Raw genomic sequence first — 18,836 nt, 5'->3', positions numbered from 1 at the left:
ACTCTTCACGGATTGGGGATCTCTGGTCTTTATGGCTCAACTACTCACCAATGAATTAACAACTGGAGCCTAGTAACTTTTATTCCCATTCAAGGCTATGAACTAATTATTTGACTCCCACTGTACAGTTGGCATTCTGATCGAGTTTCTTTGATCTCAGTAGTATGAATTACTCCCTTCATTTAGGATTTCATTAAAATGTGAACGTCAGATCTAGAACGGTTGAAAGGAATTACTGAACATTTTTGAATGTCTTTCAGCATTGAGAAACTTGATCGGAAACATGTGAAATAGAGTTTTACTCACTGGTCATGTGTACACTGTTGGATTTCAACGCAATATAATATATAACATTTTAAACTAATAATTTCCACTAATTTGGTGATGCTTTTATTGAAGTTGTTTTTATTTCCCTTTTCCAATTTTCATCCTTTCTGCCCTGATTAACAATAAGCTATGGGCGTGATTTGACCGCCGTGTTGCGCTCGGTGTGTATCTGGGTGTGCTGGTTAAATAGCAGGAAAGGCTCATAATTAAGACTCACACCCGGCGCGAATCAATTTGTCATCTAACCGACCCGCTCCCGATGGTGAGTTCCAGATCACGCCCAAATATGGCGTGCATATCATTGTCCTTAATTAGCACTAATTTCCATCCCATTAGTGAGATAGAAGTTGAATGTAACAGGCTCCTGAGAATGAACCAGTTGCTCAGCGAGAGATCACACAGGCGTCGTTTAGTATTCCTTTTGAAAAACATGAAGCTGGCACAATGGCTGCTGAGGGGAACTGATGAGCCGCATTTCCAATTTCCGGCTTGCAGCTCAAGGACACCAGAGCTGCTGCCCCAATTTGGGGGGGGGGGGGGGGGGGGGGAACAGTTGGGGGATCTTCAAACCATCTTTAAATATTGTCGATACCCATAACAGGGGAACTACAGCTACTGCCTGTCTGTCCTACCAAACACTTCCAGGAGACAGCCCTATTCTTGGTTATGTGCTGAAGGTCACTTTAACTCCCTTTGACTGTGAGTAGCCTCTAGCTTCACAGCAGAAGGCTATTGCTGATAAGTAATTGGCCTTGTTAGTTGTGAGAGCACTTCACAGCTCCCAAGTGCATTCTCGTGCTTACACTTGCCATGTCTCAGACAATGATTATTGCATTGCGTTTCAATCGAACTTTGAAGCCTGAACAGTTTGCCCAAACTCTAGAAGCATCACAGAGGCAGCAGCCGACAATCAAACACGCAAGAGCTGGGCCTCAGCACTGGGGGTATCCTCGCCACCAATGGGTGAATGTGTGGATTAGGGGAGGGCACCTGAATACGGTCTCCCTAATATTCCCGGCAGGGGTCTGGGTCTAGGGCTCCTGCTGTATCCTGGGGTGAGTGTGCAGAGCGAGGTTTTCCAGCAGAACTGGCTCACTGGATGGCACTCTGAGAGAAGGCATGTCACGTAAGGGTGGGGCAGGCATGGGGGATTTGAGGGTTTGGGGCTGGTTTGGCACACTGGGCTAAATCACTGGCTTTTAAAGCAGACCAAGGCAGGCCAGCAGCACGGTTCGATTCCCGTACCAGCCTCCCCGAACAGGCGCCGGAATGTGGCGACTAGGGGCTTTTCACAGTAACTTCATTGAAGCCTACTTGTGACAATAAGCGATTTTCATTTTTTTCATTTTCAGGGTCCCAGGGCGGAAGCCCAAACTGATTATCAGTCTATCTTCTTCTCCAATTCTTCACAGATGCCAAGATTGATGGCGATGTCGATCCCGAAGAGGACAAACTCGTGGTGCTGGTGGCAGCTCAAGCACCCAGAGTCCAGAGAAGGCAGCAGCATTGACGCATGCTGGAGTCTGCACCCTATGTGCAGAGGACCGCCACACATCCTGAAGTCCCGGCACCCCCTCAGGCCGAGAAGGCTCCCAGAGAGGATGCCAATGATGGCCCAAGGTGGAGTGGTTGGTCTTTTGAGGAAATGACAGGAAGCATGTGCCACAGGAGACCATCTCAACAAAGAGACAGTGCGGTACCTGTGCCATGTTCTTGCAGATTTGGCAACCAGTGGAAGAGGAGGACTCCTGTTCCCGGTGGCCGTGAAGATCACCGCAGCCCGGAACCTTTCTGCAATGGGTTCATTCCAGGTCTCGAGTGGGGACTTGTGTGGCATTTCCCAAGCTACGACCTCCAAGTGCATCCATGATGTCACGGATGCCCTGTATGACCAGGCATCCGACTATATCAACTTTGAACCTGGTCTGCAGGATTCGCCGCTATCGCCGTAATGCCCCAGGTCCAGGGGCAATTAACGGTATGCATTTTGCCTTGTGCGCACCGGGGCATCAGGGCGTGTCCTTCATTAACAAGAAGGGGTTACACTCCCTGAATGTTCAACTCATATGGGACCACCACCTCCGGATCATGCACTTGTGTGCACGCGTCCCAGGGAACATGCATTAAAGCTACATCTTGGGGCACTCGGAGATCCCCAGTGTCTTTAAGGACAACCCCAGGAAAACGAGTTGGCCTTGGGGGGAATAAGGGATACCTGCAGAGGTCCTGGTTAATGACGCCAATGCAGAGGCCAGAGACCCAATATAACGAGGCCCATGTTGCCACCTGTGCAGTCATTGAGCAATGCATCGGACTGCTCAAAATGCGGTTCCAGTGCCTGGACCGCTGTGGTGGTGCCCTGCAGTACACCCCCAGAGGGTGTGAAGGTCTACTGTACCCTCCGCTACCTGACGTAGCAGTGGGACAACATGCTGGAGGAGGAGGGACATGCGGCCTCATCTGAGGGGGAGGAGTAGGAAGCAGACCATATGGGGATGGTACAAGGGCCTGGGATGGACCCTCGAGTGGAGGTGGAGGATAGGTGGCAGCATGTGTCTGGCATGCCCGGAGGACCAGGGAGGCCCTCCTCATCATCTGATTCTCATTGAAAGACGTTTTGTCCATCAGCTCACCCTCTCCCTCCACCCCCCTTCCCCATCCACCACCACCAATTCCCCAACCCTCCCATCCCAACTACCCTGTTCTACCCTCCAAGCGCCTGTGTAACATCACCCCAGGGTTCTGGGTTTTTGTTGACACTGTCAGCGGTTCTGTATACAAGGCAGGAGGGTGATAATCACTCGATGGGAGCTGAGCTCCTCAATTTATGCAAAGTCTGACTCCTGTAGTTATGCTGACAGCATTCTCACACCCAAACTTTGAATAGGGTCTGCATATAGGGTGTTTGATCTTTGACCACTGTGTCCTGGGGGTGGGGGGGAGCAGAGGGCAACAGGGTGAAGGCAGGCCCGCTGTGAAGATTAATGTGACAGAGGCTTCACATGTATCAGGTGTGATCTGTTTTAATTGCGAAAGTTCCCAGCCCCGTGCCCATTCAGTGATCCTCAATTTTATTGATCTTACGTGGTCTACTTATTTGTCTAGGTGTGTCCCCAGGATGCAGATCAGAGGACGGGACAGCCTGTCTCCAGCGCTTCTTCCTCCCTGATGGTGCCTGTAGGGTCCTGGGGGTCTCCATGGGACGGAGGGGCAGCTGGAGTGAGTTCTAGGGGCCTCTGCATCATCTAGCTCTGCCACTCCTGGCGCCTCTCCATTGTCTGCACCATGGTGTCGACGCCCTCAGTGATGATCCTCTTTGGCTGGAACATGCTCTGCAGTGCCTCAGCAATGTCCACCTGAGTCTGGGACATGACCCTCAGTGACTGGGACATTATGTCGAGGCCCTAGCCCATGGCCGTCACAGACTGAGCCATTCCTTGGACAGCGACCTCGTGCTCAGGCTTTCCACCATCCTGGAAATATTGGCCACGCATTGTCGGCATCATATCCTGCGTCTGTAGCCTTTGGGACTCCTCCAATCGGCTGTACACTTGCCAGAATGTCGCTGCTATCCCCTCCTGAATCTCATGGCCGTGTCCAAGCATCTGCATCAGCTCTGGGATAACCTTGACCAAGAGGCTCAGCGTCTGACTGGGACCCAGCAGAGTCCTGGGATCCAGCAGACCTCTGGTTTGCTGACCCCCTTGGATGTTCCTGCCTCCACCTGACGTGCATGACCAATGTGTGGTGCTCACCAGATTGTGTCCCAGAAACGTGTCCAGCAATGTCACCCACCGAGGTGTGTGTCTCTGCGCTGGAGGAAGGTGGGGGTTATAGCTGTGACGCCTCGATGATGGTCTCCTTGGAGCTCTCCTCCAAGGTAGTCTCTTGGGTAACGGCCTGGCCTCATCAGGTGGAGATCCTGCGAGAGAATGAACATGTAGTTAGTGAAAGGGAAGGATCATTTTGTCTGACATGAACAACTCACTTGAGACAGGTCATCTGGGTGAAGGGGCAGTGAACCCTTACCTCTCTCTCTGGCGCAGGCCAACCTCACTGTCGGTGACTGCTGTCTCCTCGGGCAAGGCACCCCGTGATCTCCAGAGCCCGTTCCTCATAAGAGGTAAGGACTCTAATCTCTGGGGCTCTTCTCCCCGCCTTCCCCCCCCCTCAAACCCCCACCCTGCCCAATCTTAGCCGTTTCACGTCTATTATGGGCTATCTTCTCTTTCGGGGACAAAGAGAGGTAATTGCGATTGGGACACTTGATGGATCGGGGATGTAATTGGCAGGTGGCATATGTAGGCACCATAACTGGACATGAAGGAGTTGTGCTGGTGGGTGCCGGGGTACTGAGGAACAAACATGAAGATCGGATATGGGGAGGGTGCGAGGTTTCCGCCAGTGATTTGGAGGGGTTGGGAATTTGAGGGGGTGGCAGGTGAAACTAATGACAGGAGAGAGTTGGTAATTTACCCTTGCAGCTCATTGGAGGTCGTTGATCTTCTGACATTGTATGGCGGTCCTCCTGGCCATGCTGCCCGCTGCTGGCCCTCCAAAGCCCTCGGGGGAAACAGCGTATCCCGCCTCGTCTCCACAGCGTCTAGTAGCCAGGCCAGGGTCAGCATTGCTAAAACGAGGAGCAGGTCTGTGCGCTGCCATGCTTGTGAGTTGACTGAGTGCTACGGAGCATTTAAAAGCAGCTCCCTCTTGTTAGTGGCGAGATGCTGAGGCACAAGTCCGATGAATCAGATGGTGAGGTAGCTGATAATGGTGAGAAGCATGTGGGTGCTCATTTTCGGCGGTAAATATTTACAGCCGTTAATATGGGCCACAATCTCGCCAACATGACCGTCGGGAAACACCCTGCTGATTGCGTGCAAAATGACACTTCAAAATTTTTCCATTAAATTGCGCCCTATGATTCCATGGATGATATGTCTAGCACGAGGAGACATAGCTTTAAATTGAGGGGAGATAGATATAAGACAGACACCAGAGGTAGGTTCTTTACTCAGAGAGTAGCAAGGGTGTAGAATGCCCTGCCTGCAACAGTAGTGGACTCGCCAACACTAAGGGCATTCAAATGGTCATTGGATAGACATATGGACAATAAGGGAATAGTGTAGATGGGCTTTAGAGTGGTTTCACAGGTCGGCGCAACATCGAGGGCCGAAGGGCCTGTACTGCGCTGTAATGTTCTGTTCTATGTTTTAATAGCCTTTCCTTACTTTATCCTGTGTTCTTGGATAGGAAAAGACACACCAGATCTAGTTTCTAGTTAATATCCACATGTGCACTTTATCACAGGGCCATTTCGAGTGCTGCTGACCTCTTTTTCCTGCCTCTGGTGCAGCTGTGGCACCTGTTGTCATACATCTGAGGCCAGCTAGCTGGCCATCTCATCCATGTGATGCACTTTTCTACTCTCACCACGTCTGTTAATGGACTTCCAGTGGCAGCCATGGAGTGTGGGATCGCACATTTGATGGCTCCCGCTCAAGGCGGTATTTTCTGGTCTTTCTCCCATCTGAAAGGCAAAACGTTTGATGGAAAGAGGTGAATGAGTACTTGGAGAAGGTGTTACTCCTCTGGTGTGGCTGGTGGATGGATCCACAAATCAGTAGTGGGGCGAGAGAAAAGAGCTGCTGGAACAGGAGAGTCTTTGTGGTGCGCCACAGATGGCGGAGGGCAAGGGGGCTGTTTTGCTCGCCCAGTGGTCAACAGAGCAGCTAGTGGAGTTTTTGAACGTGAAGTTCAGCCAGTGGAAGAAGTTGGCCTTGGAGGACCTGGTGATCTAGAAAGTGGAGGAGGTGACGGGGGAGCACAATGAGCAGTTGGCCTCGTTGGTGGCCAAGGTGAGGGTGATGCGAGAGACCCAGAAGAGGCTGAAGGGGAAGGTGGAGGTTCAGGAGAATCACTCCAGAAGACAAAATTTGAGGAGTGTAGGGGGCCCGAAGGCATCGAAGGAGCGGAGGCCAGCACGTACGTGGCCAAAATGTTGGAACAGTTAATGGGTAAAGGGGCCTTTGACCAGCCCCTGGAGGTCGACTGAGTACACAGGGCACTAATGAGGAGGCCGCAAGCAGGTGAGCCGCCAAGGGCAATGGTGATGGGGTTGCACAGCTTTATGGATAAGGAAATGAAATGAAAATCGCTTATTGTCACAAGTAGTCTTCAAATGAAGTTACTGTGAACAGCCCCTAGTCGCCACATTCCGGTGCCTGTTCGGGGAGGCTGGTACAGGAATTGAACCGTGCTGCTGGCCTGCCTTAGTCTGCTTTCAAAGCCAGCTCTTTAGCCCTGTAGAGGATCCTCCGATGGGCGAGGCAGACTAGGAAATGTACCGGGTAGGAAATGAGCTGCGGGTTTACCGAGACCTGGGAGCAGAACTGGCAAAGAGGAGGCTGGGTTTGACCGGGTCAAGGCTGCCCTCTTTAAGAAGGGGGTGAGGTTTGGGGTGCTGTACCCAGCCCGCCTCTGGGAGACTTTCCAGAAGCATGAGTATTATTTTGGCATGCCAGAAGAGGCGATGGAGTTCATGAGGGACAATAGACTGGCAGGAGACGGAGGACATTGAACTTTGGAGGAGTTTGTGCGAGTGTTTCTTTGTTTGTTCTCTGAAAACGTTTCCCTTTAAAGTGCTTCTTTTGAATGGCCTCCTTCTGTACTGTAAATTCTGTGATCTATGATCTTTGGGTTGTGGGGGTGAAACCCACGCAGAAACGGGGAGAATGTGCAAATTCCACACAGACAGTGGGCCGGGATCGAACCTGGGTCCTCAGCGCCATAGGCAGCAGTGCTAACCACTGTGCCACCCGTGTCTCTCTCTCGCTCTCTCGCGTCCTCTCGCTCTCGCTCTCTCGCTGATTTACTCCCTCCCACAGTAGTGGCTGGCATTGACATTCTAGTTACTTGGCAACAGCAGACCCAAAACAGCATTCTGTTCTTCCATGGATAACTGCTCTTCCTGATGCCTCCTCCAACAGCTCTTAGATAATACAAATACATTTTTTAGGCTGGCAGAATCCTGATATTCAGCAAGTGCTACTCTGTATCTCAAGTGCTGATGGGAGATTGGAAATACAAAGTGGGTGAAATAGCATCTGACCATAATTGAAAAGTTGATTTAATGATAAATTATGGACTGATTTTTGCTAAAATCATCCACCAGAGGAATTTCACTGCTGAAGATGTGTGTGGGTGTTGTTGAATCTTAACAACACTGTTTAAAAATCAATTATTGATTTTTATAACATTATTATACATCCTGTGGATATAGATGTCACTGACAAGGCTGGAATTTATTGTCCAACCCTAGATGTCTGCAGGTGGTGGTGGTTATTTAAGCTGCTGCAGTCTGTGTGGTGAATGTGCACCCACGGTGCTATTCGAGAGGAGGTTCCAGGGCTTTGATCCAGCAACGATAAAGCAACAGCAAAATATGCCATGTAAGGATGATGTGTGACTGCAAAGGGATTGTGCAGGGGATGGGTGTCCCCATCAAGTAAAACATGATTAGAGTTGTTAAAATTCAGTTCAGGTCATGTGTTTACAAACTAAATTGAAACAACGGGCGCGATCTACAAGCCACGGTGCCGGGGGATCCCTCCTCTGATCGGCCTGGCTAGTCACGCCTCTTGCGATCTTACGGACCTCGCGAGATATTGCGATATGAATCCGACCTATTGTGGGCGGGATTAGTGTTTGACAAATCTGCCTATTAGAGTGAGACCACTAGTCTGACTCTATATACGCTTGCCTGATCTATCAATGCCCTGGGATCTAACCCTTTGCCTTGGAGACCTCAGGCGATCGCTGTTCATGTGGGGACCAGACTGAATGGCACTTGGGAGAGGGGATCTCCCAGAGGATCGCAGGCCCCAGGTGGTTGCCCTCTGGGCAGGGTGGCACCCCAACACTGCCACTGTGTGCCAGCCTGGCACTGCTAAGGTGCCAGGCTGACATTTTTCCCACACCGGGGATCAGGCCCATGGGTCCCCTGCTCATGTGCCCACGTGAGGTTGGGTGCGGAGGACCCGAGGACCTCCTTGTAGGTGAGATGAGGCTTTGGGAGGGGGCTCCGAGAGATCGGAAGCCCACCGTGAGCAGAGCTCCTCAGAGCAGGAAATGGGACTAAGTTCGGCCTCGGTGGGGCGTTTCCTGCGGAGACCCCAGATGGCAACAAAGTTCCATTAGATAGCGGGATGTTTCCCAGCGAAAGGCGCTCAACACGGGACTCTGTTGCAACTCAGTTAGATCGGGCCCCAAGTAAATTTCACGAGAACACTTTTGTATGGTTAGTGTAAAATTTAGCAAAAAGAAATAAGTGAATTTGTATCTTTGAAAAGTGTTTCCTATGTCAATGATATTAATTTTGTACTGATAAATATCTTGTTAATTTTGACATATAATCAAATCTTAATTCTAATTGTCTCATTTCAGCCTTCTCATTATATATGTATAAAATGGGTTATTTCTTGCAGGAGATTGATGGTTTCATCCATGAATATCATGCCTTGATCCAGAGATTTCCTAGCTGTCTAGCTGGTCTCCAGCAGCTGTCTCTTCAATCATTGCCTATCAAAGCGGACGAATTGGAGCAGTTCTCTGACCAAATCAAGGAGCTACACACAGTATGGAGGAGGTGATCAAAATAGTTGGATTTATACTATACACTTCTTGTTAATTCAGAATTGTTTTTGCTCAGAGAATCTTAATTATCCAGTAATTTTATGAAGTAGTTTAAACAAAATAACACCGATCCTTTTTCTGCATGATTACAATTTGTTGAGTTGCAAAGGATGTTGCAGCACAGCAGGCCATTCGGCCCAAGAGGACCATATCTATGTTCTTGCTATATATGAGCCTCCTCCCATTTTAGCAACATATTCTTCTATTCCCTTCTCCCTCATGTACTTATCGAGCTTTCCCTTAAATGTATCCAAGCTATTTGCATAATCTGAATGAAGCAACATCAAAGAAGAGCAGACAGCAATGATTGAGAACAAATCTCTGAGACCAATAATAGCGACTGCACTGAATAGAATGTTAATTTTTCCAGGAACATTATTTTATAAGAAGATACTAATAGCTCTTTAAATTTCCGTGCAATCTAAATGTTGTAAAGTGATGTTGCCTCCCTTGCTTTTGTTACAATTGTTGGTTAACCTGGATGAAAACATTTTTTTTTTACAATGGTCTCAAAGCATTGGTCTAACAATGCTCGAAATGTGGGCAACTCGTGTTAATTTTATTCCCATATGTTGTAGCACTTCCTCATGGTATAGGGGGAGGGGTGATTCTATACAAATAAGTGTAATTCAAAAGTCAATGTTAGTGAATTGGAATAGATAACAAGTAGACTTTCAGTGGCCATTTTTACCCATTGATCAGCACGGTAGCACAAGTGGATAGCACTGTGTTTTCACAACGCCACGGTCCCAGGTTCGATTCCCCACTGGGTCACTGTCTGTGCAGAGTCTGCACGTTCTTCCCGTGTCTGCGTGGGTTTCCTCCGGGTGCTCCGGTTTCCTCCCACAGTCCAAAGACGTGCAGGTTAGGTGGATTGGTCATGATAAATTGCCCTGAGTGACCAAAAAGGTTAGGAGGGGTTATTGGGTTACGGGGATAGGGTGCAAGTGAGGGCTTAAGTGGGTCGGTGCAGACTCGATGGGCCGAATGGCCTCCTTCTGCACTGTATGTTCTATGCTATATCACTGTCTGTGCGGAGTCTGCATGTTCTTCCTGTGGCTGCGTGGTTTTCTTCCAGGTGCTCCGGTTTCCTCCCACAGTCCAAAGTGCCGGTTAGGTGGATTGGCCATGCAAAATTGCCCCTTAGTGTCCAAAAAGGTTAGGTGGGGTTACTGGTTTACAGGGATACGGTGGAGGTGTGGGCTTAAGTGAGGTGCTCTTTCCAAGGGCCGGTGCAGACTCGATGGGCCAAATGACCTCCTTCTGCACTGTAAATTCTATGATTCCATGACTAACAGTTGAATGTGGTCAAGTGAATTTTTAAAAATTAGTTCACGAGATGCAGGAGTCCATGGCTAGCCCAGCATTTATTGCCTATCCCTAATTGCCCTTGAGTTAGCGATGAGCAATTCATGTGGTGTAGGTACATCCACAGTGCTGTTAGGAAGGGCTTTCCAGGATTTTGACTCAGCCACAGGTAAGTCAGCAATGGGTCGGCAATGCTAATGCCATTGAATGTCAAGTTAGAGTCTCTCTCTTGTTTGAGATGGTCCTTGCCTAGTACTTTTGTGGTGAAAGTGCAGCGTGTCACTTATCAGTCCAAGTCTGATTGTCCAGGTCTTGCTGCATTTGGACATGGACTGAAGAATATCTGAGGAGTTGTGAATGGTGCTGAATATTGTGCAGTCATCAGCAAACAAGTCACTACTGACCTTATAAGGAAGGTCTTTGATGGAGCTGAGGATGTTTGGACGTAGGACACTACCCTGAGGAACCCATACAGTAATGTTCTGGGATTATTGACACCCTGATGACTCCCAACTCCCCTGTTTATCTAATGGGGAAAGGTTGAGATTATTGGGCCAATACCTATTAGAATTTAGAAGAATACGAGGCAGTCTTATTGAATCTTAAGATTCTAAGGGGCTTATAGGGTCGATGATGAAAGGATGAGCTGGATTTCAAGGCACCCCTGCTGATGTATTTTAATGTGGAGATGCCGGCGTTGGACTGGGGTGAGCACAGTAAGAAGTCTTACAACACCAGGTAAAAGTCCAACAGGTTTGTTTCGATGTCACTAGCTTTCGGAGCGCTGCTCCTTCCTCAGGTGAATGAAGAGGTATGTTCCAGAAACATATATATATATATATATATATAGACAGATTCAAAGATGCCAAACAATGCTTGGAATGCGAGCATTAGCAGGTGATTAAATCTTTACAGATCCGGAGATGTGGTAACCCCAGGTTAAAGAGGTGTGAATTGTGTCAAGCCAGGACAGTTGGTAGGATTTCGCAGGCCAGATGGTGGGGGATGAATGTAATGCGACATGAATCCCAGATCCCGGTTGAGGCCGCACTCATGTGTGCGGAACTTGGCTATAAGTTTCTGCTCGGCGATTCTGCGTTGTTGCACGTCCTGAAGGCCTTGGAGAACGCTTACCCGGAGATCAGAGGCTGAATGCCCTTGACTGCTGAAGTGTTCCCCGACTGGAAGGGAACATTCCTGCCTGGTGATTGTCGCGCAATGTCCGTTCATTCGTTGTCGCAGCATCTGCATGGTCTCGCCAATGTACCACGCTTCAGGACATCCTTTCCTGCAGCGTATGAGGTAGACAACGTTGGCCGAGTCGCACGAGTATGTACCGCGTACCTGGTGGGTGGTGTTCTCACGTGTAATGGTGGTATCCATGTCGATGATCTGGCACGTCTTGCATAGATTACCATGGCAGGGTTGTGTGGTGTCGTGGTCACTGTTCTGAAGGCTGAGTAGTTTGCTGCAAACAATGGATTGTTTGAGGTTGCGCGGTTGTTTGAAGGCAAGTAGTGGGAGTGTGGGGTTGACCTTGGCAAGATTTTCATCTTCATCGATGACGTGTTGAAGGCTGTGAAGATGATGTCGTAGTTTCTCCGCTCCGGGGAAGTACTGGACGACGAAGGGTATTCTGTCGGTTGTGTCCCATGTTTGTCTTCTGAGGAAGTCGGTGCGGTTTTTTGCTGTGGCGCGTTGGAACTGTCGATCGATGAGTCGAGTGCCATATCCCGTTCGTACGAGGGCATCTTTCAACGTCTGTAGATGTCTGTTACGCTCCTCCTCGTCTGAGCAGATCCTGTGTATACGGAGAGCTTGTCCGTAGGGGATGGCTTCTTTAATGTGTTTAGGGTGGAAGCTGGAGAAGTGGAGCATCATGAGGTTATCCGTGGGTTTGCGGTAAAGCGAAGTGCTGAGGTGACCGTCCTTGATGGAGACGAGTGTGTCCAAGAATGCAACTGATTTTGGAGAGTAGTCCATGGTGAGTCTGATGGTTGGTAGAACTTATTAATGTCATCGTGTAGTCGTTTCAGTGATTCTTCGCATTTGTTCCAAAGGAAAAAAATGTCATCGATGTATCTGGTGTATAACATCGGTTGAAGGTCCTCTGCGGTGAGTAGGTCGTGTTCAAACTTGTGCATGAAGATGTTGGCATATTGAAGTGCAAATTTGGTCCCCATGGCTGTTCCGTGCGTCTGGATGAAGAACTTGCTGTCGAAGGTGAAGACGTTGTGATCCAGAATGAAGCGGATGAGTTGCAGAATTGCATCCGAAGATTGGCAGTTGTCGGTGTTGAGTACTGAGGCTGTTGCAGCAATGCCGTCGTCATGGGGGATGCTGGTGTAGAGTGCCGAGACGTCCATTGTATTTTAAGGTGGGGGATGGTTTTAAAATAGAGGTGTGGCCATCCCACCATGTTCCTGCCCACCCTCAACCTGTCTTCCACTTTGAAGTGGGTGGGTGAGGCACCTGACAGCCCGCCAACCCTTGGGCTTATTGGAAACCTGTCACTCCGCCCCGTCACTGTTCTAATTTAAATTTAATAATTAATAATCTTTATTGTCACAAGTAGGCCTACATTAACGCTGCAATGAAGCTACTGTGAAAATCCCCTTGTCGCCGCACTCCGGCGCCTGTTCGGGTACACAGAGGGAGAATTCAGAATGTCTAATTCACCTAACAGCATGTCCTTCGGGACTTGTAGGAGGAAACCGGAGCACCCGGAGGAAACTCACGCAGACACCAGGAGAACGTCCAGACTCCGCACAGACAGTGACCCAAACCGGGAATCGAACCTGGGACCTGGTTCACCTGACACTGTGAAGCAACAATGCTAACGACTGTGCTACCGTGCCGCCACCCAGTGCTGGGGAAGGCCCAGTCAAAGCTTTTACTGTGCGGGCTGTTGCAGGTGAGAAACGGGGAGGAGGACACCAGCTTTGGGCGGGGTGGGAGGTGGGGGGGGGGGGGGGGCGTTGAAACCCCATCCCCTGGCAGACCATCACCTCTCTTCAGACACTGGCTGTCATTCCAGCAGTAGCCACCACTTGCCGAGCTGCTGGCCAATGCAGGGCAGCTGGCTCTTTGAAGTGGGGTGATGTGTTGGGTGTTTTGGATCACATACAGGTCACCAACACTTGAAGTAGTGCAACACTATTTTATTCAAAGGTTAACTATTTAAACATACTTGAACTGTGGGTAAATACGATACCAGCTTTAACTAAAGACCTTTGCCTTGTCCTAACCAGTTGTTGCACTCAGCACATGGTCTGTGTTGCAGGCTGTGAGCTCTGTGCTCCTAGCTAGCTGCTACTCGAATGAGCGGGAACTCTGATGTCCCCTGTCTTTCTAGTGCGTGTGCTCTCACTGGTGATTGGCTGCGGTGTTGTGTATGTTGATTGGTCCCACTGTGTGTCCATCAGTGTGTGTCTGCACCATGATATACTGGTGTATATGATGACATCCCCCCCTTTTATATAAAAAAATGTGCCTGCGTGACAATAAATAGTGTGTGGTGAATGTTCCTGACTACGTGTGTGCGAAATATTTACAGGACTATGTACATAAAACTAAGCTATTTACATGGGAAGGTGCCTGGTGCAGAAAAAAACAGTGTGTCACACAAATAACGAGATGAACACTATATACAAACCACTTGAACGATTAAACAGAAGAACAGAACAGACCAGAGAGTCCATTAGTGCAAAGTTCACAGATTAAGTCTCTGAGGTGGGCGACGAATTCTGGTTGACCGCCTCAAGGGTAGGTCAGGAGCCACCAGCTGAGGAGCAGGCTGGACTGCATCAGAGTGAGGAGGATGCAGAGTAACCGGAATCTCTGCATAGTCCAGGTCAGGGACAACAGGAGGGCATGGAACTGGCGGAGGATCACACAGCGAGCGCGGAACGAGCCGATTACGGCGCAGAATGGAACCATCCGGTAGACGAACCAGGAACGAGCAGGGAGCCACCTGCCGAAGAACCACAGCAGTTGCAGACCAGCCACCATCCGGAAGATGGATGCGGACTTTGTCATCTGGAGCCAGAGCAGGGAGATCAGCTGCACGGGCGTCATGAGCCGCCTTGTGCTGTGCACGAGACAGTTGCATTCGTGGAAGGACCGGAACGTGGTCGAGGTCTGGGACGTGAATGGAAGAGCGTCGGCTATGATCAGGTCTTTGCCCGGGGTGTATACGAGCTGAAAATCGTATCGCCGGAGTTTGAGCAGAATGTGCTGGAGGCGAGGCGTCATGTCTTTCAAGTCTTTTTGTATTATATTGACCAGCGGGCGATGGCCGGTCTCGACGGTGAATTGGGGAAGGCCGTACACATAATCATGTAATTTTACGACACCGGTCAACAGGCCCAGGCACTCCTTTTCTATCTGCGCGTTGCGCTGTTCCGTGGGTCATGGCACGTGACGCATATGCAACGGGGGCCCATGATGAGGCCTCATCACGTTGCAGGAGCACTGCCCCAATGCCAGATTGGCTGGCATCGGTCAAAGTTTTTGTCTCTTTCACTGGATCAAAAAAGGCCAATACCGGGGCCGTGGTAAGTTTGGTTTTAAGTTCTGTCCATTCACTCTCGTGGGCAGGAAGCCATTGGAAGTCTGTCGTCTTCCTGACCAGGTTCCTGAGAGCTGTGGTATGAGAGGCGAGGTTCGGGATGAACTTCCCTAGTAAGTTGACCATGCCCAGAAATTGGAGGACCGCCTTCTTGTCCTCTGGCTTTTTCATGGCTGTGATGGCTGCCACCTTGTCCGCATCTGGCCGCACACCCAACTGGGAGATGTGGTCCCCTAGGAACTTGAGTTCCGTCTGGCCGAAGGTGCATTTGGCTCTGTTGAGGCGTAGGCCCTGCTCCCGTATGCGTTTGAACACGCGCTGGAGGCGACTGATATGCTCCTGCGAGGTGGTGGCCCAAATGATTGTCATCAACATAGACGCGAACACCTTCAATGCCTTCCATCATTTGTTCCATGATCCTGTGGAATACTTCTGACGCCGATATGATCCCAAATGGCATCCTGTTGTAACAATATCTGCCAAAAGGGGTGTTAAAGGTACACAGTTTCCTGCAGGATCTGTCTAGTTGAATTTACCAGAATCCTTTTGAGGCGTCAAGTTTCGTGAAGAACTTGGCCCGAGCCATCTCGCATGTGATCTCTTCGCGTTTGGGGATTGGGTAATGCTCCCTCATTATGTTGCGATTCAGATCCTTTGGATCAATGCAGATTCTGAGCTCGCCGGAAGGCTTCTTTACGCACAACATGGAACTGACCCAGTCGGTTGGTTCCGTAACTCTGGAGATCACTCCTTGGTCTTGGAGGTCCTGCAGCTGCTGCTTGAGGCGGTCCTTGAGGGGTGCTGAGACTCTGCAAGATGCATGCACCACAGGTGTGGCGTTCTGTTTTAGTAGGATCTTGTAAGTATATGGGAGCATGCCCATGCCTTCGAAGACGTTGCGGTGCTGGTCGATGATGGCGTTGAGTTGCGCCCTGAAGTCAGCATCCTGGAAGGCAGACGTGTCATCAGGAGGGAGAGAGTGAACTCTTTGAATGAGGTTTAGCAATTTGCACGTCTGTGCACCAAGCAGAGAGTCCTTCGAGGAGCCCACGATCTCGAAAGGAAGGATGGCTTTTCGTGACTTGTGCGTCACTTTGAGTTGGCATGAGCCGGTAGCAGGAATGATGTTGCCATTGTAATCCAATAGCTGGAAGGCCGTTGGGAGAATGGTTAGTTTGACACAAAGGCTTTGGAAAGCAGACCACGCCATGAGATTGGCGAAGGCACCAGTGTCCAGGCGGAATCGTATTTGGGATTGGTTGACTGTCAGGGTGGCACACCACTCGTCGTCTGGATCGATGCTGTATACCGACAGCGGCTAGTGTCTTTGTTTCGGGGACAGCCTGTTTTTCGTTACGACACCGACTTGAAAAGGCGCCTTCGGGTCCTCGGTGTCGCTGCTGTGTGGGAGGTTGGAATCGGACTCGGTGACCGTGGGTTGAATTGCCCGAACATTCCTGCAAAGCTGGCTGAAGCGATATGAATCGACAGCAGGCAGCATAGTGGCCAAGTCTTCCACATCGTAGGCATTGTCGAGATTTTGCAGGGCATTGCCGCTTTAAGTGGGCGGAGCCACAGTTGCCGCACGTCGTGATGTCAGCACATTCGCTGCGTCACCGCGCATGCGCGATGTGGTCCTGCGCGGTGCGCGCCTGCACATTACGTTCCTCCATGTCGCCGTCCCCTCGTTTGGTGCGTACAAGCGCGGGAGTCCGCGATAAGCACGCGAAATGGCCGCCCTCATCCAGGCTGAGGCCCTGGAGGTGTTCAAACACTTGGACCCGTTCCCCCTCGTGGAGACCTTGCCGCGCCGTTTCAGCCGCTTGTATGTGGGAGTACCGACTGGTGGCATTTTCATGTAGGACACAGGTCTCGATGGCGGTCGCTAGGGTGAGTTGCTTTACTTTGAGGAGCTGCTGACGTAGGGGGTCCGACTGAACACCGAAAACGATCTGGTCGCGTATCATGGAGTCGGAGGTGGACCCTAGCTGCAAGGATGCGGAGGTGCGCTAAAAAGGATTGGAAAGGTTCGTCCTTACCCTGCAAACGCTGCTGGAACACATAGCGTTCGAAACTTTCATTCACCTCTACGCTGCAGTGAGTGTCAAATTTGAGGAGAACCGTCTTGAACTTCGTCTTGTCTTCGTCATCTGCAAAGGTGAGAGAATTGAAAATATGGATGGCATGGTCCCCGGCCGTGGAGAGGAGAAGAGCAATCTTTCTGGTGTCTGAGGCGCCCTCCCTGTCCGTGGCTTTGAGGTAGAGCTGGAAGCGCTGTTTGAAAATCTTCCAGTTGGCCCCGAGGTTGCCAGCGATGCGGAGCGGCGGCGGGCTGATGTTGTCCATGTTGCCGAATGACGGAATGCTGGCGGAAGGCAGATCACTTGCAGGTAGGTCTAAGAAGGGCTGGTATGCAACCACACCTGGTATCGTGATGTGTTGGATGTTCTGGATCACATACAGGTCACCAACACTTGAAGTTGTGCAACACTATTTTATTAAAAGGTTAACTATTTAAACATACTTGAACTGTGGGTAAATAGGATACCATCTTTAACTAAAGACCTTTGCCTTGTCCTAACCAGTTGATGTACTCAACACATGGTGAATGTCTGTGTTGCAGGCTGTGAGCTCTGTGCTCCGAGCTGGCTGCTACTAGAATGAGTGGGAACTCTGATGTCCCCTGTCTTTATAGTGCGAGTGCTCTCACTGGTGATTGGCTGCGGCGTTGTGTATGTTGATTGGTCCCACTGTGTGTCCATCAGTGTGTGTCTGCACCTTGATATACTGGTGTATATTATGACATGGGGGTTAACACTTTTATTTTGGGAGCGGCAGGGAATATGGGGCGCGATTCTCCACTCCCACACCGGTTGGGAGAATCGCCTGGGCCGCCGAAATTTCCGGGATGCCGGTCCGATGCCCTCCCGCGATTCTCCCAGGCGGCGGGAACGGCCCGGTTGAGTTTCGCGGGCCGCAGGCCGGAGAATCGCCGGAGATACCCAAAATGGCAATTCTCCGGCACCCCCGCTATTCTGAGGCCCGGATGGGCTGAGCGGCCAGGCCAAAATGGCGGGTTCCCCCCAGTGCCGTCCACACCTGGTCGCTACAGTCGTGGGCGGTGCGTGGACGCTGGGGGGGGCGGCCTGTGGGGGGGGCAAGGGGGGATCCTGCACCGGGCTTCACCTGGAATGTGGGGAGGCCCGTGATCGGTGCCCACCGATCGTCAGGCCGTCCTCTCTGAAGGAGGACCTCCTTCCTTCCGCGGCCCCGCAAGATCTGTCCCCCACCTTCTTGCGGGGCGGATTTGGACAGGACGGCAACCACGTCCGTTATGTGGCGCCGGCTGCGTCATCTATGCGGCGCCGCTTTTACGCGGGCGACAAGGCCTGGCGTGGGTAGATGACGCGGCCCCGATACTGGCCCATTGTCAGGGCCTGAATCGGTCGGGACCGGGGCCGTTCCGCGCCGTCGTGAACCTCGACGGCGTTCACGACGGCGCGGCCGCTTCGGCGTGGGAGTGACGAATCACGCCCAGTGTACCCTGTAAAATCCAGCCCGATAAATCCTCTCCTGGGGGATCTAGAATGAATGCTCACTGTTTAAAAATAAGTGGTCTAATTCCTTCTTTGGAATTCCCTTCCCCTAAGACTATTGGAGCCTGGGTCATTGAATATATTCAAGGCTGAGTTTTGGCGGATTTGATGTGCAAGGGAGTTGAGGATAGCAGGGGACGGGCAGAAGAGTGGTAGTGGGGCCACAATCAGATTAGCCATGATCTTATCGAACGATGGAACAGGCTCGAGAGGCTGAATACTCGTCGCCTCCTATTTCTTATGTTCTTGTGAGACAATGGTGGTGCACGATATCCTAAATCGGTCAATGGGTAGAGTGGGTGGGGGCACAACAGCAACGTTTCCTTCGAATGGCTTGGTCA

The 18,836-nt window shown here is 50.7% G+C and overlaps 1 protein-coding gene across 2 annotated transcripts in view; it reads left to right on the top strand.

Moving 5' to 3' along the window:
- The window catches only part of LOC140410941 (uncharacterized), a 165,748-nt gene that overhangs the window by 43,985 nt on the left and 102,927 nt on the right, over positions 1–18,836 (top strand). For both annotated transcript variants that reach the window (XM_072499796.1, XM_072499795.1), the window contains exon 7: positions 8,814–8,974. In XM_072499796.1, the coding sequence (XP_072355897.1) occupies positions 8,814–8,974 (161 nt within the window). The remainder of the gene's footprint in view (positions 1–8,813; positions 8,975–18,836) is intronic.

This window comes from Scyliorhinus torazame, chromosome 4 (assembly GCF_047496885.1).
Source record: "Scyliorhinus torazame isolate Kashiwa2021f chromosome 4, sScyTor2.1, whole genome shotgun sequence".
NCBI lineage: Eukaryota > Metazoa > Chordata > Chondrichthyes > Carcharhiniformes > Scyliorhinidae > Scyliorhinus > Scyliorhinus torazame.
This window is presented reverse-complemented; position numbering and strand designations above follow the sequence as displayed.